The sequence below is a fragment of the Cnephaeus nilssonii genome (assembly GCF_951640355.1).
Source record: "Cnephaeus nilssonii genome assembly, chromosome: 13".
NCBI classification, from domain to species: Eukaryota; Metazoa; Chordata; class Mammalia; order Chiroptera; family Vespertilionidae; genus Cnephaeus; species Cnephaeus nilssonii.
In genome coordinates, this window is record NC_137084.1 from 40,618,637 (window position 1) to 40,642,899 (window position 24,263).

General features: G+C 39.4%; 1 protein-coding gene and 1 pseudogene across 2 annotated transcripts; one reads left to right on the plus strand and one right to left on the minus strand.

Annotated features, from left to right (window-relative positions):
• Positions 1-14,487: 14,487 nt before the first annotated feature.
• On the minus strand, positions 14,488-15,183 carry LOC307110110 (nascent polypeptide-associated complex subunit alpha-like; annotated as a pseudogene). Its single transcript has one exon. The product of its transcript is annotated as a nascent polypeptide-associated complex subunit alpha-like (transcript).
• A 5,764-nt stretch (positions 15,184-20,947) lies between these two features.
• LOC307109625 (hemoglobin subunit epsilon) lies at positions 20,948-22,216 on the plus strand. The gene is made up of 3 exons (XM_079788444.1): positions 20,948-21,068; positions 21,192-21,414; positions 22,082-22,216. The coding sequence occupies exons 1-3, from the start codon at positions 20,977-20,979 to the stop codon at positions 22,208-22,210; spliced, it is 444 nt and encodes a 147-aa protein (XP_079644570.1). The 5' UTR covers positions 20,948-20,976; the 3' UTR covers positions 22,211-22,216.
• Positions 22,217-24,263: the final 2,047 nt, after the last annotated feature.

Sequence of the window (24,263 nt, forward strand, 5' to 3'; positions counted from 1 at the left end):
CCGAGCAGAGTTTGCTTATTTATGTATTTAAATGATATATTTACTTTTAAAGAAATAACCTGGCGTCTGCCCAGCCTTGGCTGTGGCATGAAAATCACCTGAGGTATTTTAGATGCCCTCTGTTCCTTCTTTCAGAATGAACTTTTAGAGGCAAAAGGGCTCAGGGCAAGTGTCCTGAACAATAAGTCAAGAGCTTTGAGTCCTGGTCTGAGCATTTCTATGACAAATTAAGTCATACTGAGGAAGTCCCCACCCTTCTCCGAGCTTCAGTTTCTTCTCCTCCAAACATAGGCTGGAATTGATGGACCTTGTCCCACCAGAGAATTTCTGTTCATTTCATGTAGCTCTTAAACTGGGAATGTCATTGAACCCAATACCCCTGAACTAGCAGATGTCTCCAGGTCCTTTCATTCAACAATGAAATTCTCCTCTTCAGCCAGGCCCGGTAGGTACTAGGTGTGTGAAGAGAGGCTGTGCCTCTCCCCCATTCTCATACACACTAGGAAAGAAATTGACACCATCCCCACATAGTCATCCCTACTAATTCACTTCGGAGACTCAAACCTTTTGCTGCAGGGAGTTTCAGGCAGTAAAGAGCAGTGGTTAAGAGCACAGACTCTGGAGCCACACTACCTGAGTGGAGGGCAACTAAGCACCTCTTACTAGTTGTATGCCTCAGTTTTTCACCTGTAAAATGGGGTTTTAACATTCTCATAAGATTGTGAGTTAATATATCCAAAGAGTTCAAAGTAGTGACTTATATATGTTATGTACGCTAAAAATATTTGCTGTTTTATTGTGTTTAACTGCAATTATCCTTGCTACAGCCACAAATTATTTTCTGCTGCACTTTATATCAGGTCCTTTATAATAATAATAAAATTGACCGGATTTATGCCAGGCACTGTAGTAAATATTTTGCATAACATATCATTTTATTTATTTCTCTATGGTCAGGGAGAAGGGGTTGCGGCTATGGTCGCTGCCTTCATTTGAATGGTTGGTTTTTTGAATCAAAGGACTGTGGCTCTCTGCTTCCCTGTTATGTCAGCAGCATTTGTTATAAAGCATGCAGTTTGGGTTTAACAAATGTATGAAAGCTCTAATATGGTAAGACTATCTTCTGGGACAGAGATTTGAGTTATACTATGTGACACAGAATAAAAGGATTTTTATTTCTGTAAAAATCAAGTTGTCTCGCAAAGACAAGGGCTCAGTGGAAAAGCCATGAGATTCTCCCCATGGAAGAAAGTGTTTCACCGTGATTGTAAGAATAAGATGGAGGTGTTTCAGAGGGGTTTTTACCCTAAGCAAGGTTGACCTCGAGTTCCTAAGACTCACATATCTCTGTGAAGACCTATGACATTACATGTTATTCTCTGCTCCCCATCATGTACACACATATGAACATGTGAGAGAAGGCTCTCCTTACCCTTATTGATTGGATTAATCAAAGTATCAACTGATGTGCTGGGGAAGAATAGCAAGGAAGAGTTCTGAGTGACGTGAAAACCACAATGCTCTCTCCACATTCAGGGCTCCAGCAGATGGAAATGTAAGGCCTTGTGCAGCCTGGTCTAACCTCTGGAGCCCATCTGACACGAAGAGGAAAGAGACAAGTGTCTATACTGAACAGGTTTTCTTCCTGTGACAGAAAGCCTCCTGCCCCAAACCTCCCGAGCAACTCTCTTCAGTCTGTCCTCTCAGAATCTCCTCACCTACATCCAAAAACTGGTTTTCCCCAGTCTGTGACCCTCTTTGTTGAAAGAGTTTCTCATGAGAAAACCTTCCCAATATCTAGACCTTATTCTCTGATTGTAGGAGGCCCTGAGCCCAGTTGCCTGGTGTTCCCTCCTTGGCTCCATCCACTGACCTGAATCCTTCCCCCGCTTCTCCCTGAACCTTGTGGAGATGTGAGATGATCCATTAGGTGACTATGGCCTCTTCAAGAAATACCTCCCTTGTTAATGGCTTATTTCCAAATCCCATCTTATACCTGGCATCGCTAGTTTTAAGGGGAAGCACTATAAGGGAGAGAGAATGAATAGGAATGAAAGGGTATAAAGATGTAAAGAGTAGGAGAGCTGTGGGTGAAGAAGGACAGGGTTGATGGATGATAAAATCTACTATTTGTCGAGAATTTTTTTATTCTAAAGTCTAATCAATTAAACTTCTGCTTTATAGACCTTGTGTCATATCTTTTTCTATACTCACACTAACTTCATAAGATAAATACAGTTATTATTCCTCTATTTAGATGACAGGACTAAACTCAGAGGAGCTGAGGCTTTTGCCTAAAGTCAGACATATAAGGGACAATGCTAGTGCTTGGACCCAGGTCAGACACTGAATGTACTGCTCACAGCCCCTTGCTGCACTGGGGAGGAGCATTTGATGGATGGAACTGGGAAAGCATGGGAACAGTGCAATAGGTGAAGGAAGTGGAAATGCAGAAGTTGATAATTATAGATTTGAGAGCAGGAGTCTCTCATAGCTTGAACCAGGAAATGTTGACTCAGCAAACCCAAGGCCCCCAAAGGGACTTCGGGAGCTGGTGTGTAAGATGTGTCTATCAGACGTTGCAGAGAGGGCAGGGGTGGGGCTAGCTGCCAGCTATCAGGGCCCAGAAGAGCTATAGGTCTGTGGGTTCAGATAGGTGTTCAGGTCAGGTTGGTGGCTCTGGGTGGAGCTCATGAGTCTTGGGGAAGATAGATTGTGAGTTAAGGGGTGAGCATGGAAAAGGGTGGGGAGACACAGCACAGCAGCATTTTACTATCACATGAGACTCACCATCAACAAGGGGCAATGCTTGAACTCCTCTGAGCTCAGCCTCATTATCTATGAAATAAGAATAGTAGTTGTATCTATCTAACGGGGTTACTATGAGCATCCAGAGCTACATAGTTTCTGAACCAATGACAACAATTCAGGCCAGAACTGTAGGCTTCCTGGTGACCAGAGGTGTCAAAGCAGCAGATGGTTTCTAGAAAATAACACCAACTACTGTTTAAATGTAGAGCAGGCTCCAGGTCCAATATTTAACTTGGCAATGCCCTGAGATATTATGCAATAGAAGCCTCCCTTTCTCCCAGTAAGACCATCTTCCCAGGTTCTGGGGTCCATATTCAGAGCTTAGCTTTAAGGGTTGAAGCCTCTGAAGCCACTGGGCACAGACGAAGGCAGCTGACAACAATTTTGGAGTTAAAAAAAAAAATCTCTCTTTATTGGGAGAATATACAACCCAAGATTTTGAAGCATGAAAGGTCCACTAAGAATCTGACTAGGAATTAAACAGGAAACAGAGTGATTAAGGAACTTGTGAACAAAGAACAGACTTTAAGAAATAGAGGGACTTAAGCCAGAGGAAAATGAAAAGGGGATGGGAATTAGTATTGAAATCGTTCAAAATGTCTGGTGCCATCGTAGGGTATTTAAATAATCTGTGAGTTTGTATTGAACGTCTTGTAATTCATGCTAGTGATAAGTAATATTTTGTTTATTATTTAGTATATACTAGGATATACATAAAGTGTATCATATGGACTATCTTAGTTTATCTTCATACTAATATTCAGAAGTAGATTAATGTTTCTTACTGAGGAGGAAACTGAGGCACAGAAAATACAAGACAATTTATTGAAGCTGTATACCTACGAAGTAGCCAATTAGTGATTTGAACCCAGGTGTTCTGGGCTCTCCTACTACCTGCCTGGTCAAAGAGATGGAATAACCTATTTAAACTCACTGAGCTAGTTAGGCTGGGATAAGTGCTCAGTTCTGCTGCTGCAGAGACTGTGCTTTTTACAAAATGAAACACCATCACAGATATCCACTGTAGACCCAAGAAACAGAAGTAGCTACCCTTACCCTCTACCACCCATTTTCACCCACTTCCCTCAGAGATTTGAGATAAGAGTTCAAACCACACTTGCAGATATACTTCCTCAACATGGTTGCATCTCCTTAGGAAAGATGAGAGGTAAAGAAGTAAAAAGCAGAGTCGAAGGAACCGCTGAGCTAAAGCCAACCTAAAACAGTAATATTATAGTGCAAAAAATTAAAATTTAAAAGCCATCAATACTACATTATAAATTTTTCAAAAGCCTCCTAACATTTAAATAAAAAAAGGAGGGGATAGTAGAAGAATATCATGTAAGGAAAAATATCCTGTAAGTAAATTACATCTAGAAAATTAATACTTTAGAAAATTAATTGTAAGGCTAAAAGCAAGACACCCATGAAAAACACACAAGTTGTCAAAACAAGCCAGAGGAAAATTATTTGGGCAAAAAATGCAATAGGATCCCAAGTCAAATTTATAGAAAATATTCCTTTATTAACTTTTGGTCGAGAATATGTTTGTATATTTTCAGAAAACAACTCCGAGACCATGTGGATTCCAGCAACAGAGAGGAATCTACAGGACTACTCCAGCCATGAAGACAGAAGAGAAGCAGTCCAGAGATGGAAGACGCTGATGTGGCCTTCCCATACTAGCAGGTAGTAGCTGTGCGTCACTGCAGGTTGCCCAGGACCAAACCAGAGAGAGTCGGACCTGCATTACCACCATTTGTCCACCATCCAGAACTGTAATGTCAGTGCTGACATGTACACATAAGGAACTGTTGGACATTGAAATTGGGTCTCAAAAGAACTGTTGGCCCAGAAAGAAACTCACTACAGACTGATTCATTTGCCTGTCACCATAACCATTATTGCTTGTCTCATTTTCGGTTCTTATAAGTGTATTTCTAATAGCACATGATCTCATTCATCTAGGGGAAATAATGAACAACATAGACTGATGAACAAGAACAGACCCAGAAACAAGGAGGCATGGATCAGACTGTCGGGCCTCAGAGGGAGGGTCCGGGAGGGTGGGGGTAAAGGGGAGAGATCAACCAAAGGACTTGTGTGCATGCATATGAGCTTAACCAGCGGTTAAGGACAACAGGGGTGTGGGGGCATGTGTGGGGAGGGGTGTGGGATGGGGATGGGGGGATGAGGACAAATATGTGATACCTTAATCAATAAAGAAATTTAAAAAAAAAAGAAGTAAAAAGCAAACAAACAAAAAAACTGAAAACAAGTTCAGAATAGAAAGAGGCTCTATCTTGGATTTTAGAGATGGTTGAATTATAGGTTATAGGTAGGTCCCAGATAACCCTGAAGGCCCATACCTGCCCAAATGACCTCTTGACCCCTCGGCCAAGCTGCAAATTTGATTAAGGAAGAAAACATTCATGTATTCTAGTCTTCAGTTACTAATTAGGGCTAACCCACTGAGTCTCTGTTAACCCTGCTGTAAATTAGAAACTCATTGCACCCAAAACATGCACATATCTGTCTATTTCAGTCTGTGTGACATTCTAACTAGGGCCAAGACACCATGCTAGGGGCAGTGCTGTGTGATAAGTTAGAAATACAAAAATATGAAGAAAGTCTGCAGATTCCTTGCATCTCCCTTTTCAGAGCTTACAATAAGAGTCCTCCCAAATATTACCACTGGAAGACTTCTCTATGTGTTAACTTCTCCAAGTCAGCTAGGGCATCACACTGACTTTTTCATTTTCAATTTTATAGAAGATCCTAAATCATCTGTGTTGGGCTGAGCTGTCCTACTTCCTCACTCTCAAAAATCAGCCATTGATGTTTTTCCTTCTAAACCAGAATGTAAGGTCTTAGATTGCCTCAGAAGACATTCACTGGTGAAAGGAAGACTAGTAGAAAGGCACTATGACAGGGACAGTGAGTAAAGGGAAAAGGCAAATGTGAGGGTGAGAGAGAGAGAAGGGAGACCAAAAGCTGCAACATGATGGCCTATTGTCTAAGTATCTCTCATAGAATTGTTTGGGGAGGCCTGAATGGTGTTTCAAAATAAATGGAATCTGCTGCCAACATTTAAAACAAGAGAATGAGAGGAGGAAAAAGTTGCCTGAGCTCACTTATATGTGGAATATAAACAAGTTTAATACATAGAAGCAGAGAGTTGAAGAGTGGTTACTGGGACGGGGAGGAGGGGGAAATAGGGAGGTGTTAGTCAAAGGGTACAAAGTTGCAGTTATGTAGGTTGAATAAATCTGGAGATCTAATGCAAAGTATGATGAGTATAGTAAGTGATACAAATTGAATATTTTTTGCTAAGAGAGTAGATCTCAGGTACTGTCATCACATATACAAAATGATAACTCTCAGAAAAAGATATGTTAATTATTAAGGATAGTAATACATTTCACAATTTATATGTATCTCACACCATCATGTTTTACACCTTAAATATATATAATATTTATTTAGAAATATAGGAAAACAGGGTAACCCATTTTGGGCCCCCTAGTCTGTGTATCCCCCCCGCAAAGCTTTGTTTCCCCCAATAAATTTTGTTTTCTTCCCAACAACAACAACAAAAAAGGAAAATAGAAATGCCTCAAAATATTTCTATTCCCAATCATATTTTGAAAGTAAGGTGTAGCTCTTTACTTATAAGTATATACTTATAATATTATGACAACAGATAACACTTAGTGAGCATATACAGTATACCTATTTCTTTATGCAATTAGTGAAATTATACTTCATAACAAATCTATGAACTAAGTCATAATTTCATCCTATAGTTCAGAGACATGAAGACATTAAGCAACTTGTCCAAGGTTACATTAAGAACTAGGTAGTGTTGGGGTCACTCTCAATGTCCTATGGCGCCATTTGGTTAAAGCATCGACTGCCCTATTTTATTAGGTTTGGGCTTGTATTCATTGCAGACTCCACCTGACACCTTATTCCTTTATGTGATTTTCCTGACCCTAGAAGGCTTACTTATGAAACCTCTGATGTTGAAGAGAGGAGGAAGGAAGGATTGTGATGAGTAGTGAAGTTTCCTTCTCTGACCATGAAACAATGGGACCTCTCTTAGACCAAGCCACCTGTCTCACTGTATTTTAGCTAGTTCCTATACCTTGCCTGAAGAATTGTTCCATCATGAAAAATTTATTTTCATCTGTCTAAGCCAACCTTAAACTTTTTCAATTCTGTAAAATCTTTTGGTCCATTCTTTACTCTCTAGAAATAACTTAGAGAATCATAAGTTATTTGACCCCCTATATAAATCTTTATTAAGTATGAAAAATACTATAATACTGGATTATAATTAACTATTATTTTGACTAGGACTCCTGGAAGGCAAGAGACATTACATGTCTTATTCTTATTTATGATTCAAGCACTAAGATTAGTGTCTGGCACATAGAAGGTACTCTGGGAACATTTACTAGATGACTGTACTTTATATAAGCCCAGCTCTCTCTATCGTCTCCAGCCTCCTCAACTCTGACTAAATAAGCTTCATATTCCATTTTTGTCTAATCCTCCATTGCTGCCTTCCTATAGTCCCAGCAGACATTTCTGCCAGGGCCCCAGTCTGAGTCAATGCCATTCTCTCTATCTTCATGATCTGCATATCCTTCTAGGCAAGGATCTGGCCCCAGGAAAGCCATGCTGAATCATGCTGAGTCATGCTGACGCTTAGAATGTGTGGCCAGATGTTTTCAGCCTTGAGTGATGACTGCTATCTGGGTCCCCAGCAGGAGGATTAGAGGACAGATGGCAAGAAAAGAAGAAGTTGACTGCAAGACCAACTCCACCCCAACCAGCATCTTGAAGAGAAAGGGATCCCTGAGGCAGAATGTAATGTTTTAGACTATATTCACTTCTGATTTAAAAGGCTATTTCTGCTTGTCCCAATAGATGGCATAGAATTATCAGTCAATGTTCATCAGATATTCACCTTGCAGGTTGTATCATATGCATAGAAGCAGAAAAACCTCTCTTGTCAGTACATGTGCATGGATCTTTAGTTCATAATCTAATGCTATCAAAATAACTTGAAACATAAGACCCTTGCCAGTGAGCTCCCTGACCCTTTCTCATATACCAGGGCAGAACCTAGTTCCTTCTTGTATATAAAGATGTGGCAGGACTGGGTGGCTAAAGGTATTTCCCAGCTCTCACCTTTCTAATAGTGCACATACTAAACAGCCGCTTTGTACAGAATTTCGTAGATGTGGACAGAGATATGAGTATAAAAGAGAAAGGCATGAAATAGAAAAAGAGGACATCATTATTTGCCATTTCAGTGTACTTCCAGACATCCAGGTGACAAAGACCCTGAGCTCTGAGAGGGCACAGGCTCACATGCTGGGTCAGCTCTGTCTGGGGAGGTCACTTAGAAGCCCTCAATTTTAAAGTCTCAGGACAGTCTTGGTGCTACCTATCTTATTGGGAAAATGCAGACAACTCAAATCCTATAGAAAAGAAACATTCCCTGGATGGAGCCAACAGTGTTCCCATGTGTCAGTAACTGCCTAGGACTACAAAGGGCTAAATACCATGACACAGTGCCAGGGGGAGGGAAACCAGGAGGTTGAGGGATCAGAGAAGGACTCCAGAACTACTACATTGAAGTAGGCTTTGCTAGAAGTTAATGTTGGCAAAAGATGTTTCAGAAATGTGAAATGACTTAAGGAATTATACATTTAAGAAAAACAAATAAAAAGAGTTTGGGGGAAGCTGGTAGAGGGCAAAGGCGAGATGAATGGTGATGGAAGGAGACTTGAATTTGTTTGGTGAACAGACAATACTATAGACAGATGATGTATTATAGAATTGTACACCTGAAACCTATATAATTTTATTAACAAATATCAACCCAATATTTCAATACATTTTTAATTAAAAAAGAAAAGAGGGGAAGATAGACTAGTTCAACTGAACCACAAGGAATTTTGAAATGGATGTTCATTAGATTCATTTACTGCATTAAACTTCTTATGTTGGCATATACATATTATCCTTTATAATAAAGAGCTAATATGCTAATCAGACTGAACAGCAGAACGACCATTCAGACGACCATCGGACGACCTTCTGGATAAAGCCAGGGCTGCGAGGACCGAGCCCCTTGCATGAATTTTGTGCATCGGGACTCTAGTGTATATATAACATACATATATATGTATGTGTATATGCAGATACAAGTATATGTATGTTATATATGCATACATCTATGTGTCTAAGTATATATATATAGAGAGAGACATATGTATATGTGAGAGTTTTCTTACAACTCTATGATATAGGTATTATTATTGTTCCACATTTTAGAGATTAGCACTTCTAGGATCACATCTTATGTTCTCTCCATCACTTAATCTGCTTCTATATTGAGTTTATTGTCCTTCCTTGAAAATTCTAAGCTTCCTCTTGAGGAGATAAAAAAGGAGACAACAAACTCAGACCCAAACACACATTTTGGTTTCACTCTCATTTTAGGATATTTATATTTGAAATTTCCCATGCCTTTTACACTTAACCTCAGTTGTGTGTGAACTGGTTCATCATCTACCAGTAGCTTCACAAGTGTCCCATTATAGTGAGGAAATCCCTGCCACACTATTCAATGCAGCAATACCCTTTCACAGTTGTCTCGTCACACTCTGCCCTCAATCCAATGTCTTCCTTCATAGGCCTTATAATTTGGCATATACCATATACATACTTGCTTGTTTACTTTTTGTCTGATTCCTCCCACTATCAACTCCATGAAAACAGGGGCTTTGTTTTTTCACTTTTGTATTCTTAGTACTTTTGCAGTGTTGAATGAATGAACGAATAGCTAAACATAGACACAGACACAACTGTAAATAAAAAAAACATATATACATACATTCAACTGTTAAATACATAGAAAGAAATCTGTGGAGTAATGTTGGAAGAGGTAAGGCCAACTAGAGCTAGTTAGATCTCAATTAGCAAGGCTTTTGATCAAATTATTGAGTTACAGGATGTGTCCCATTTGTTTTGTAGGTGAATTGGCTCTTGAAGGCTTATTTTGGCCAAAAGAAAGGCACTCAAGACCAAAATGGAAACCAGAGTACTTATTAATTTACATGGAGATTTATAGCTGGACTATTCATGTCTATGTGAGCAATAAATTATTTCCTTACATCAATCAGGTAAAAGTAGAGGAAATAAACTGTGAAGGCAGGTAGCTGGATGCAAACATGCTAAGTAATCATCTTGCCAAGGAGGTCAGATATGGCCTATTCATTCATCTTCAAGGATAACCTTGGCCTGGATGTAAATGCTATGTGAGGTTCAAAACATATCTAGACTCTAAGCCAACAGAGCAACTTTTTTTTTTCTATACTCTCCTTGATTTTTTCCTTTATACAATACATTTTTGTTGGCCGACTCTCTAAAGATTACAACACTTCTCTTTATATATCAGAACATACCATAAGATTATAATTAAGAGCTTCTGGCCTGGGATTCATTCTGTCTCTTTCAGGAAACTGAGTCTCTCTCATTTGTCACTTACTTTATTTTTAATTTCAACTAAATTTAAAGAATGCAGTTTATTCTACTGGCTTCCTGAGCCTTGCATGTTAACTAGTCACTGTAGCCTTCATCTTTTGACAATACTCACATACTTATAAACACACACTGATATATTATACAGCATATTTACTAGGCATTTCTGATAGTTAATCATGCAGGACCCTCAAGTACTCCCATTATCTACTTGATAGGAACCATGGATGGAGTCTTTGAAAGTAGGAAGAGAAACTCTCTCACTGTCGCTGTCTTTAGCTAGTCCTCTCCCTTGCCACATCTCTGTGTATTCCTGAGCCCTTATCTGTGCCCACAGTTTCTGACCTCACCCACCTATCACCAGCCCAAGTCCCCAGAAGGAGAAAAACACTAAATCTGCCTGCCTCTGTTAAATAAAAACAAAACAAAATAAATTCCTCTGAAACTTCAGAAAACAAGTGAGTAAATAAACTAAAGAAGAAGAAACAAAACAAACAAACAAAGAAAAACAAAAAAATAACATGTAAAGGAAAAAAACTAGTGACATTGAAGCCTGAATGGGGCTCCTGTACAGAGAAGAGCTACAGTAGCTTGTTATTCTAGAAAACTAAGAGGTATTCCTTTCCTTCCCATATGCCTCAAACTCAAGAAGGCTGGGATTGTGGGAATTTGATTTCAGGAAGAACCCTTTTAGGGCTAGAATTAGCAAGGGCTGAAGGGGGTTTGTGGGTGGAGCAATCATTAACTGCCCCACTAGGTCATATAAACCAAGGGTTCTGGTTTCTCATAATTTCTCTTAGTAAATTATCTTGTTAATGGATGGGGTCTAACCACGGTCATTGCTGCTTCCATCTATATCTGGCTTACTTACCACATCTCAAGTTTACCCTTTTCCAGGGAGATTACAGATTTTTTGGGGGGAAACATGTTATGCTATAGCTTCAATACTGAAAGCCCAAATAAAGTACTAAAATAGAATGTCAGGTTAAAAAAATGTTAACATCTTTGAGAATTTAAAAGTCACCAAGTCAAAGACTTCTAAATCTCCAGCAGTGAGATGGGATCTTAGCATAGAATTAATCTTTTTCTTTCATTTCTGGATACAGAATTCTAAGCCCTATTCCTACAAGAGTCCTCTTGAATCAACCCTAAATAGAAATTTAAATAGTGAATTTATGTATAATTCATAGGTACTACATTTGAACAAAGTTTATAAATTTCCACTTAACTTGGGTCTTGGATAAGAGCCGTAAGATATGGACAATGACCTATGCTTGTGCAATAAACTTAGCATTAGAAAAATTAGAAAGCACTGGTTCTAATGCTGACTCTTCCAGAGACATTTGTTTCTATATTGTTCTTAGTTCATAGAATACATTAGCAATACTATTTAAATTAAACAGAAATATCACTATTTCCCAGAATTTTAATCATGAAAATAAGTGAAGATAATTTTACTTAAGGTCAAAAAGCATCAAGGAAACCAAAAGAGTAAAGCTACATTTCAGGGGGAAATGAGAAATGTATAACTTTCTAAGTTGCTAGGTTCAAGATTTACACTTCAAGGTCCATCATATAGAAAGTGTTAAATAATGGGTTTGTTCTGGCCTTTATTTCCTCACCTCCCAGTGAAGATTCCTTCTATTTAATTAACATGTATATATGACTGGCTACAGCATGTCACAGTGTACACAGAGAGCAGTTAAACTATCATTGTCCATGATGTAAGGCACCAACCAAAAGATGCCACTCAGAATGAGACCCAGTTCTGGTTCAAAGTCACCTACAACCTTTGTGAGAGAAGATGCAGACACAGTGTTTATTTATTTATTTTTTCATTTTTAATTTTTTTTTTAATTTTTCAATCACAGTTTGCATACATTATTTTATTAATTTTAGGTGTGCATCTCAGTGATGGGACTGTGATTAGAAAGCAGTAGTGTTGCCTAACCACAGGTTGTTGTCTATTTTCTCATTCTGTGCAATCATACCAGAAAATGTTCCTTGGTTCCTGCATGGCAACTACAAGATTTTTTTTCTGATTTATTTTGGGCTAATGCAACACCTAATAGGGCCTTTGATCCCACCTATTTCTATTGTAAGAACATAAATTCAGATGTATAATGGAAGCAGAGGAACCAATATTCTTTCTAATCAAGGCATCACAATACCAGATATCAAGCTATACTACAAAGCCACTGTTTTCAAAACTGCCTGGTTCTGGCACAAGAACAGACACATAGTCCAATGGAACAGAACAGAGAACCCAGAAATCAAACCAAGCCATTATGTTCAATTAATATTTGACAAAGGAGGCAAGAGCATATAATGGATAGTCTCTTCAATAAATGGTGTTGGGAAAATTGGACAGATACATGCAAAAAAAAAAATGAAACTAGACCACCAACTTACACCATACACAAAAACAAACTCAAAATGGCTAAAGGACTTAAATGTAAGACAAGAAACCATAAAAATATTTGAAGAAGCTACAGGCAGCAAAATAGCAGACATTTGTTGTAGCAATATCTTTACTGATACAGCTCCTAGGGCAATAGAAACTAGGGAGAAAATAAACAAATGGAACTACATCAAAATAAAAAGTTTCTGAACAGTAAAAGAAACCATCAACAAAACAACAAGAAAGCCCACTGCATGGGAGAACATATTTGCCAATGTTATCTCCTATAAGGGTTTAATCTCTAAAATTTTTAGGGAACTCATACAATTTAACAAAAGGAAGATAAACAATCCAATAAAAAAAAGTGGGCAGAGGACCTAAATAGACAGTTTTTAGAAGAGGGCATTCATTTTAGAAAAGTCCAAGAGACATATGAAAACATGCTCAAAGTCACTGATCATCTGAGAGAGGCAAATAAAATCAACAATGAGATACCATCTCACCTGTCAGAATAGTTATCATCAACAAACGACAAGTGTTGGTGAGGATGCGGAGAAAAAGGAACCCTCATGCACTGCTGGTGGGAATGCAGACTGTGCAGCCACTGTGGAAAACAGTATGACATTTCCTCAAAAAAATTAAAAATGGAACTTCCATTTGACCCAGTAATCCCACTTCTAGGAATATATCCCAAGAAAACAGAAACACTAATTAGAAAGGATATATGCACCCTTATGTTCATAGCAGCACAATTTACAATAACTAAGATTTGGAAACAGCCTAAGTGCCCATCAGCTGGTGAGTGGATTAAGAAACTGTGATATATCTACACAATGGAATAGTACGTTACTTAAAAAAGAAGGAATTCTTATCATTTGCAACAACATGGATGGAACTGGAGAGCATTATGCTAAGTGAAATAAGCCAGTCAGAGAAAGATAAATATCACATGATCTCACTCATTTGTGTAATATAATGAACAACATAAACTGATGAACAAAAATAGAGCCAGAGCCATAGAAGCATTGAACAGACTGTACAACCTATGAGGGAAGGTGAGGGGTGAGGGGTAAGAGATCAACCAAAGGACTTGTATGCATGCATATGAGCATAACCAATGAACACAGACAGTAGGGGGTGAGGGCATGTGCTGGTCGGGGAGGGGAGAGAAGATGGGGGCAGCCAAGAAGAGGTCAATGGGGGAAAAAGGAGACTTACAAAAAACTTTCAACAATAAAGAATTTTTAAAAATCTAAGCAGCTCATTTGTAGTTTCAGTGATTTATAAACCCTGTCTATAATTTTTCGATTTTAAAAATTAAAAATAAAAGAACTCTTTTGTGGTGAAGAATAACATTTGAAGTATTTTTCTTAGATAATAGTAGAAATGTGCAGTAGGATTAAAGACCTGTTTTACCTAACAACAATGTTATACCATTCTCAACATTAAGAGCACCTGAAGATAATATAATATTTGACTCCTAGGATTAGTACACATGTCATATATTAGCTAGCAAGATTTAAGAAAATACTTGATTTATTCCTGCTAAAAACAGGTATCTTACATTTATTAAAATCCTGCACAGCACTTACAAACATATAAATGCTACTACTGGATACCCTAAGAGGTAGGAATTAATCTTTAATAAATTTCAGAGTTTGTTTTTTCATCCACAAGAAGCCATAACTTTACTAATGATAGAAACAGTACAAATTTCAAGCCAAGCTGCAGTTACTCTTTTGAAATACCAACAAAAGTTTCTCATTTTTAGATGATTGCGTCGTTAATTCCCTAACAGCACTTACAGTATCATTACTGTTTTTCTTCAGGGCTTGGACTATCTTTGCTCTCCATACATTTGCCTGTGACATGACCAATTCTATGTCCTTAACTTCTACACCTGTTTCATCAACCTCTTCCTCCTCACTCTCCTCTTGTACAGTTCAAGTCTGTGTGTTTTCTTGAATGCTTGAGACAGCTTCACCTTGAACTTTGAATGTCTCAGCAGCTGCTACCTGTGCTTGCTGAGATCAATCCTCGATCTTGGTTGGCTTTCCCCAAACTACCTATGTATCTGAAAGTGGGCTCTTGCAGACCTCTGGTTTTGTGATGACAAAGATAACATTCTCAGATGTCTGGATAGTGACCCTAGAGCCCTGGGAACCTGTCCAAGACCCAGTTTGGACATAGCCTTCTCTTCACTCTGGCTCTGTTTTGCTTTACTGACTGGTTCTTCATTGATTTCAGCCGCTGCCTCTGGGCTTCTTGTGGGTTGCCTGTGTGGAATCTTGTTCCCTGAGCTCTGGTACTGATGCATCACTGCCAGATTCTGTTCCAGACCATGTCCCAGCCTGGGGCTGTGGCACCTCCTGCTCTGTAGCAGGAACAATCTCTGTGGCTTCACTGAGCATTTTGTGTGGGGAACGTGGGACCAAAATGGAGGCAGAAAGAGAGCGAGTGTGAGCCTGACCTACCCAGAGTTTCTTTTCGTTTTTTTTTTTTTTTTTTAAGGCTGTAAACATTTTCCAGGTAATTTAATAGTCATCCATATAATTTTACATAGCTGAAGCATATTCAAATTCATGTTTATCATAATTTAACTAATATTCTATTGTTGAACAAAAAAAGTTGTTTCCAATTTTACATCATAATAAGTAATGGTGTAAGTGAACATCCTGTTTATAAAGAATATAATTTCCTCCTAATAACCTATAATTTCCTTCCGATAAAAATAATAAATAAAATTGCTATTCAAAATGTCTGAATACTTAAAAGTTTGTGTTACACACTTGTCAAATTTGTCTCCAGAAGGATCATGGACCAATTTATATTCTCACCAGCGAAGTCTGAGTTTCACTGAAGTAATATCAACAAAAGATGAAATTGATTTTATTCTTTGTCATACATAATTGGCATATGCTATTCTTTTGTTTCCTTTACTTGCTAATATGCAAAAAGTGTATTCTTATGTTCATTTGAAATTTTTAGATATTACCAGTATTTGTGACTTTTTGATTAAACTATTTCTAACTTTTGAAAATACTGTGATCATTTCTTATCATATTTATATTGTGCTACATAATGTGAATACTAAACCTTAGTACATATTGAGTATTTTAAAATTATTTTTATTAATATAATTTTATTTGTGTCACTTTCTGGTATTTGGAATTGCATAATTTATGAAGTCCAATTTCCTCATGTCCTCTTTTGTTTTATTTATCCCCTTGCTGCTATGGTTAGAAAGAATATATGGTTGACCTAAGTTTTCTAGTTATTGTATGAATTGCTATGTTACATCTTTGTCTTTAACTTATCTAAATTTAATTTTGGTTGTGAAATAATTATATTATTAAATTTATTTCATATAGAGAACACATTTTATTCAGAATTATTGTTCAATAATTCATCTTTATAAACTAAGGTTTTAATTTCTATTGTTATATTTATAATGCATATTTCTAGATTTCTGGTATTTGTTTTAAAGTCTTGAATTCTATTGATCCATATTTATACATGGAAAAACCATCCTATCTAATAAAAGAGTAATATGCAAATTGACCATCACTCCAACACACAAGATGGCCGCCTCCATGTGGTCAAAGATGGCTGCCCCCATGTGGACACAAGATGGCCGCCACAAGATGGCCTTCACGGGAGGGCAGTTGTGGGAAATCAGGCCAGCAGGGGAGGGCAGTTGGGAGGGATTAGGCCTGCAGGTGAGGGCAGTTGGGGGTGACCATGCCTGCAGGGGAGGGCAGTTGGGGGTGACCATGCCTGCAGGGAAGGGCAGTTAGGGGTGACCAGGCTGGCAGGGGACAGTAGTTAGGGGAAATCGGGCCGGCAGGGGAGGGCAGTTGGAGGCGAACAGGCCTGCAAGGGAGGACAGTTAGGGGTGACCAGGCTGGCAGGGGAGGGCAGTTAAGGGCAATCGGGTTTGCAGGGGAGCAGTTAGGCATCAATCAGGCTAGAAGGGGAGTGGTTAGAGGGTGATCAGGCTGGCAGGCAGAAGCAGTTAGGGGCAATCAGGAAGGCGGGCAGGAAGGTGAGCAGTTTGAAGCCAGCAGTCCTGGATTTTGAGAGGGCAGTCAGACATCCCTCGAGGGGTCCCAGATTGGAGAGGGTGCAGGCTGGGCTGAGGGACACCCCCTGCCCCCCCGTGCACGAATTTCGTGCACCTGGCCTCTAGTGAAATAATAAATATGTAAGAATTACTAATTAAATTAACAAAGAGGAATATGGAATATACAAAAGCGTACACATATAAACTTATTATAAAACTAGAGGCTCGGTGCACAAAATTTGTGCATGGGGGGGTGTCCCTCAGCCCAGCCTGCACCCTATTTAATCTGGGACCTCTCAAGTGATGTCAGACTGACCCTTTATGCCTGATCAGGCCTAAAGGGTCAGTCTGACATCCCTCTCAAAATCCAGGACTGCTGGCTTCAAACCGCTCACCTGCCTGCCTGCCTGCCTGATTGCCCCTACCTGCTTCTGCCTGCCAGCCTGATCACCCCCTAACCACTCCCCTGCCAGCCTCTGTGCCCCTAACTGCCCTCCCCTGCAGGCCTGGTCACCCCAACTGCTCTCCCCTGCAGGCCTGGGTCCCCCTCAACTGCCCTTCCCTGCAGGCCTGGTCACCCCCAACTTCCCTCCTCTGCTGGCCTGTTCATCCCTAACTGCCATCCTCTGCAGGCTTGATTGCCCCCAACTGCCCTCCTTTGCAGGCCTGGTCCCTCCCAACTGCCCTCACTTGCTGGCCATCTTGTGGTGGTCATCTTGTGTCCACATGGGGGCAATCATCTTTGACCACATGGGGGCAGCCATCTTGTGTGTTGGAGTGACAGTCAATTTGCATACCATTCTTTTATTAGATAGGATTAGATAGGATAGAGGCCTGGTGCATGGGTGGGGGCCAGCTGGTTTGCCCTGAAGGGTGTCCCGGATCAGGGTGGGGGTTTCCTTGGGGCATGAGGTGGCCTGGGCGAGGAGCCTATGGTGGTTTGCTGAGTGGCCACACCCACCAACAACCCAAGAGGAGGCCCTGGTATTTGGGATTTATTTATCTTCTACAATTGTAATTTTGTAGCCTTGAGTGGAGCCAAGCCTCCTGCTTGTTCTGCGGCTGCAGCCATTTTTGCTGGGATTTATTTATCTTCTATAATTGAAACTTTGTAGCCTGGAGTGGAGGCCTGGGCCAGCCAGGGAAGGCAGAAAGCTTGGCTTCTTCCATCTCCAGGGGCAACTCAAGCCTCCTGCTCTCTCCAGCTCTGTGGCTGCCATCATTTTTGTTGGGGTTTATTTATCTTCTATCATTGAAATTTTGTAGCCTGGAGTGGAGGCCTGGGCCGGCCAGGGCAGGCGGAAAGCTTGGCTTCCTCCATTGCCGGGGAAACCCAAGCCTCACTCCTGCTCTCTCCGTGGCCACAGCCATTTTGGTTGGGTTTATTTACATATTTGCTCCTGATTGGCTGGTGAGCGTGACTTGTGGATTTAGCAGAGGTACGGTCAATTTGCATATTGCTATTTAATTAGATAGGATTTACTTGGGTTAGCATTATTTAGTACTAGTAGGTCATTGCTTTTTTAAATATATTTTTTTATTGTTGATAATATTACAGATTATCTCCCATCAGAGTTTCTTTTTAAAAGTCTTTTTGTTTAAGTACCTTGAGATTTTATGTTACTATTTTATTAATTTTCCACTTTATAAGTAATAAATTACTATTTTTTCTGACATTTAATCTTTCTGATTTATCCTGGATAACAATGTCACTTATCTCTCTAAACTTTAGGTATTTCATTCAAGAAAGGAAAAAAATAATCATTATATTCCATAGGAGAAATACATAAAATACTTCAAAAAGAGCATCTGAGATAATTTAGTTTGAATCCACAAACCCCTAATGAAACTACACTCAGCTGACTTCAGAATCAGAATTCATAAGCTTCATACTGAGCTACAGATATGCTGCCATTCAACCTTATAACCCTTTCTTAAAGTCTTTTCCTACAACCTTTAGTGATAAGAGAGCAAAGGATGAGCCAGATCCCTGGAGGCAAACCAGCTCTGATCCCTAAAGCCTCTAGTAGAGGAGTTATGGGCTTTGCAATGGGTGTGAAGGTGGAGGAAGAGGATCAACACCATATGCGGAAGCCAAGAGAAGACTGGTGCCCACACTCTGAATTGGCAGGAGAATTGGACATACTCATAGGATCTGCTTCAGAGAGAGACTTGTTTCTCTTGGTTTTGAGAGACTTGGTTCTTCTTCACTGGGCTTTAGCAATGTCTGACCCTCATGCCCAAGGTCTAAGGAAAAGTCACTTTCCTCACACTGGATCTATAGGAAAGTTTCTTTTGAAACCTATAGCTCTATCTCTATGGATTAAAAAACACACAAAACTTGTATTAAACTAAAGGTTATTATTTACCAAGTAGCCAGCTGTTTTTTGTTTATTCATTGTTCTTCTACTTCAGTAGTCAAATATCTTCTTCCTCACCCAAGAATCCTGTCATACTAAGCTATGTGGTCTAATCCAGGGAGTCTTCCCTAAATTTATTAAGGGAGAAAAAACTAAATAACATATGTGAAGGTGACAGCCCAGGAAAATTGGTCCATAAAAGACTGAAATTTAATTATACACATAGGATGCTTCTCCACCTTTCCTCACCACCATATCAACCAGACTTGAGTATAATAGCAGTGAATGGTAATTGAGAAAGTGACAGGTCCAGACAATGTTTCATGATGAATTCTTAGGGAAGCCCAAAGACAACAAGAGCATCAAAACAAACAAAAACAACAACAAGGACACTAGAAATTTAAAGTCTCTGGCATCTATGGCTACAACAAACATTAAACCATTCTCCAACTCCTAGCCTGATTAACATTGATTAATCTATTCCTTAGTTTGATCACAAATCCTGGTTTAAAATAAGTTGTAAAAAGAGTATAAGTAGGACAGAAAATCAAGAAGAGAGCTCAGAGCAATATCCCCAAAGTAGCCAGTTTCTTCTACAGTCACAGAGAAATAGACAGAGAGAAGGTTCCTGGGAAGCATGGAATATAAGTTTATATTCAGTCATTCTTCTCTGTGAAATCACCCTCAGGTATTGTACTTTGGGATTAAGGTCATAGTCCTATTGTGGATCCCTTACTACTCTCTTCAGCTTCTTGAAGTTACCATATATGTGTTTTGTCTCACTTGGAAAACTAAGATGCAGAGAGTTTTAAATTACTTCTTAAGGGAGATAGAACTGGCTGAGATTCTATGTCAATTATATTTTTTAATCCTTACCTAAGAATATGTTTTTATTGATTTTTGAGACAGAGAGTGAGAAAAACTGATTGGTTGCTTCCTGCAAGTGTCCAATGGGGGAACAAACTCAAAACATGACCTGGAATCAAACCCACAATGTTTTGATGTGGGTTTGGTTCCTGAGACATCCTTCTTTTGTGAGGAGAAGGAGGCTATCACTAATGCGTGGAGCAAAGTAAATGTGGAAGAAGCTGAAGGTGAAGTGCTGGGCAGGTAGGAACTGGGATTCAATGCATGAGTGAGGATGATGAATATGAACCTTGACATTTGATCAGGAAATCTTAAGATTTTTGAGTCTTTGATTTCCCATCTGCTATAGTTCCATAACATGTTCCCAGACCTAGAATCAAACCCACAACCTTTTGATGTCTGGGACGATGCTCCAATGAACTGAGCTACCCAGTCACGGCTGTATTTTTTTTTTTTTTTGAGACACTGTTTTTTTCCTTGTCACTATCCTTAACACAAATATTAAGCTGTTCTGGCTGAAACTCTCTCCCTATCTTGGGTTTAGTGCTCTCTATGGATCTTACTTGGAGAAGGAGACGGGGAGAGATAAACGCCATCCTGGAAAATGACATGGGGAGACAAAAGGGGGAATGGATAAAAAATTGTGCTGAGAATGAAAAGGGAGCCAACAACAACAACAAAAAGACTGTCCCAAGAACCACATTATAAACCAGAGTGCACTCTGCATTGCTGACCCTTTTCTGGCCTGACTCCACCCCCAAGGAACAGCTTAGCCTTAACCAATGAGTTCCAAGTACTAGGGGAAACAAGGGGCCAGGGGGTGAGCAGTAAAGAATAAAAGGCTACCCCTTCCAGCAGCAGACATATGTGCTTTTGACACCTCTGTGATCTCCATAAGCTCTCAGACCGGCATCATGGTGCATTTTACTGGTGAGGAGAAGACTGCAGTCACTAATGTGTGGAGCAAAGTAAATGTGGAAGAGGTTGGAGGCGAAGTGCTGGGCAGGTAGGAACTGGGATTCAATGCATGGGTGAGGATGGTGAATATGAGCCTTGAAAATTGATCAGGAAAGTTGTTTTAAGATTTTTGAGTCTTTGATTTCCCATATGCTATGGTTCCATTCTTTAGGCTCCTGGTTGTTTACCCCTGGACCCAGAGGTTCTTTGACAACTTTGGCAACCTGTCCTCTTCTTCTGCCATAATGGGCAACCCCAAGGTCAAAGCTCATGGCAAGAAGGTGTTGACTTCCTTTGGAGATGCTATTAAGAACATGGACAACCTCAAGAGTGCCTTTGCTAAGCTGAGTGAGCTGCATTGCGACAAACTGCATGTGGATCCTGAGAATTTCAGGGTGAGTTCAGAGAATGTTCATGTGCTTTATTTTCTTATTTAACTTTTGGGATTATAATGGAAATTGAGTCTTTGGGAAAACTAGCAAAGATCTCATAAATTATGGGTCACAGGGTCAGGAGGGCAGGCCTCCAGTGGGCATAACCAGGGCCACCTTGATTCAGAACTAGTGACATTAAAGAGTGATGAATAGCCTGAGTTTGCTTAAATCTTTTCAGAAACTCTTGTCAGAACTGTGTTTATCTTAGGGAATAATATCAGAGAATAGCAAAGTTGTATTTCCTAAGGAGGAAAGGAATTTGGCTTTTGGTAGGTAAAGTTCTACCTCAGGGAAGCAGAAATACATTATTTTATGTGGTTCCTGATGATTGACGTTTAGGAAGAGATTTTGGAGAAACATTTTTAGACAGAATGTTTCAAAAATACAAGTTGTCTAAATATGTTCAGTTACTTGTTAGTATTGTGACCAAGTGGAGGCTTGTTTTGGCAGTGGTTGGAGACTTTAACTAAACTCACTCTGAGAGCCCATGCATAAGCACAACCCATAAGGAGTTTAATGTTCAGTGTTGGGAGGGAGTTTTGGTTTTAAGCCATTATTTTTTCCTTCAATTTGTGTTGGAAATTTCTGCTCAACATGCTTCTTTGTCATTTTGTCTTTTACCTAACAGCTCCTGGGCAATGTGATGGTGATTATTCTGGCTTCTCATTTTGGCAAGGAATTTACCCCTGATGTGCAGGCTGCTTGGCAGAAGCTGGTGGCTGGTGTTGCCAATGCCATGGCCCACAAGTACCACTGAGTCCTCTTTCCAGTTCACCAGTGCCCATTTGTGTCCCCATTACCTTTCTTCTGCAAGTGGGAACTGAGGTTTTGTCTTGACAGCACAAATTCTGTTTAATAAAGTACATTCTATTCCATAATCTGAATTTATAGTGTATTTTTTCCATCTTTTACTCTTGTGTTAGAGGAGCAAAAGTTCATTGGCTCAGGGGTGGGGAGAGACATAAGAAGAAACAGCTCTTTTGAGAAGTGGGCATTGTGGGAGGATTCTAGAGTGTCTGTGAGGATGGCAAGATGGGTAAAAGTTTTCTGGGGTGGGGAAATGGTTAATTACGTGAGCATGCACTAACAGTGCAGTGTGACAAAATCTTATATAGAGGGGAAAGAAGGAGGTGGTAAGCAGTGCCTAAGAAAAAAACAAAGTAAATTTGTGGTACATGTCAGAGTTCAGACTTTGGGTGGTGGGCACACAGTGCAATATACAGATGATGTATTATAGAATTGTGTACTTGGAACATATATAATCTTATCAACTAATGTCATTCCAATACATTTAATAAAAATTAAAAAGAAAAAAAAAAGAAACAAAGAAAAAAATGTTGTAGGGATCCAGGTCTAGGCTTGGGTTACTATTTCAATTCACTCTAACATGAATTTTGAATCACCTAACTTGTCATATGTCTGTTGAGATAGAATTGGAGATAAAATATGGGTTGAGGAAGGGCTGGGAGCTTTCCAGAAAAAGTCTCTATTAATCAACAATAGCCTCCACTTTCTTGAAGGGTTTCACTTTCTCACTGGGGAGCCAACGCTAAGACACATGAAATCATTGTGCATTATCTTCTGGATGAATGTAACATACACAAAAATAAAGTTAGAATTAGGATATTGTGTAAATTTTAAGGGGAAATAATGCCCAAAACTTCATGTAGGATATACGATAATAACAAAGACTCAGAGTCTAAACCAGCAAGCTAGGGCTTGGTGACTTGCATGAAAATGTCTATTTGGAACTAGAGGCGAGAGTACACATAGGTAGAGTATTAGGAAAGACTAAGTAATGGGAGGCCATAAATAAATAAATAAACAAATAAATAAATAAATAAAGGTATTAGCTTTTCTTTTCTTTTTTTTGCTATTGCTATAGCAAGAGTAAACAATAAATATTCTTAGAATTTTAAATGACTCAAGTAATAATATTGGGAGGGGAGATGCTTAATGCACACAAATATAAATTCACAATTGCAGGGACTAGACATGGATTATAATTCAGGGGACTTGACATAATGGGCTAAACCCAAGAAGAGCAGTGAGGCCTGCAAAAAGTAAAGAATGAGCAAAGATAGAGTAAGAAGACATGGTACCTGATTGACTGGGGTAGATGGGAAGGAAGGAGGTAATGATAGATGACTGAAAGCTCCCAGCCTTGTAAATCTAACAAGAAGAGGCCATGCACTCACCTGTGGATCCTAGGGTAGGAATGGCATTAACGAAATCACTTTTGGAGGAGTTACTGCTAGTTTGCTCAAGAAGACTTGACCTTCAGTCCTTGAGTCAAATTCTCACTTAAAGGCTTGAGAACCTTCACACTCTATAAGTTTGAGTGTCATTTCTTGGCAAATTTAACTCTTGTGGGCATTTCATTGCCTCCACACAGTGATCAGAATTTACCCTATGAATTACCTTCTAATTTCACCTTATGTCTCCACAATAAGGATGAGAGACCCTCAGGGATTTATAGTAGTTATAGGCTGTCAACAGCACTGGTCTTTCTAAGCCCTATGGCCTCTCATTATGCCCCTAAACAGAGTAAACAGAGGCTATTCATGGCACTAGACATTTTTACCCAGACAGTCAACTAATGAAAGCTACGTACACTTTTAATCAACCAACCTCTTATCTTTCTTACCCCTCATCTATTATTCTGAATCTGAATAATAGGGTCAAGGATGTTGATGATGGAGTGGTGGGTTGAAGATACATTCTTTATCCCTTAGGGGCCTGAATTTAGATCTAGATTTTGTCAGTTTAACATAATTGAAAACAGCTTTATAATTAACACATATGGACAC

Bases quoted from the DNA above. Each gene is read 5' to 3' on its own strand.
- LOC307109625 (XM_079788444.1), top strand. From the start codon at position 20,977: ATGGTGCATTTTACTGGTGAGGAGAAGACTGCAGTCACTAATGTGTGG. The intron at 21,069-21,191 runs GTAGGAACTGGG...TCCATTCTTTAG, and splicing joins GGAGGCGAAGTGCTGGGCAG to GCTCCTGGTTGTTTACCCCT. The intron at 21,415-22,081 runs GTGAGTTCAGAG...TTTACCTAACAG, and splicing joins TGGATCCTGAGAATTTCAGG to CTCCTGGGCAATGTGATGGT.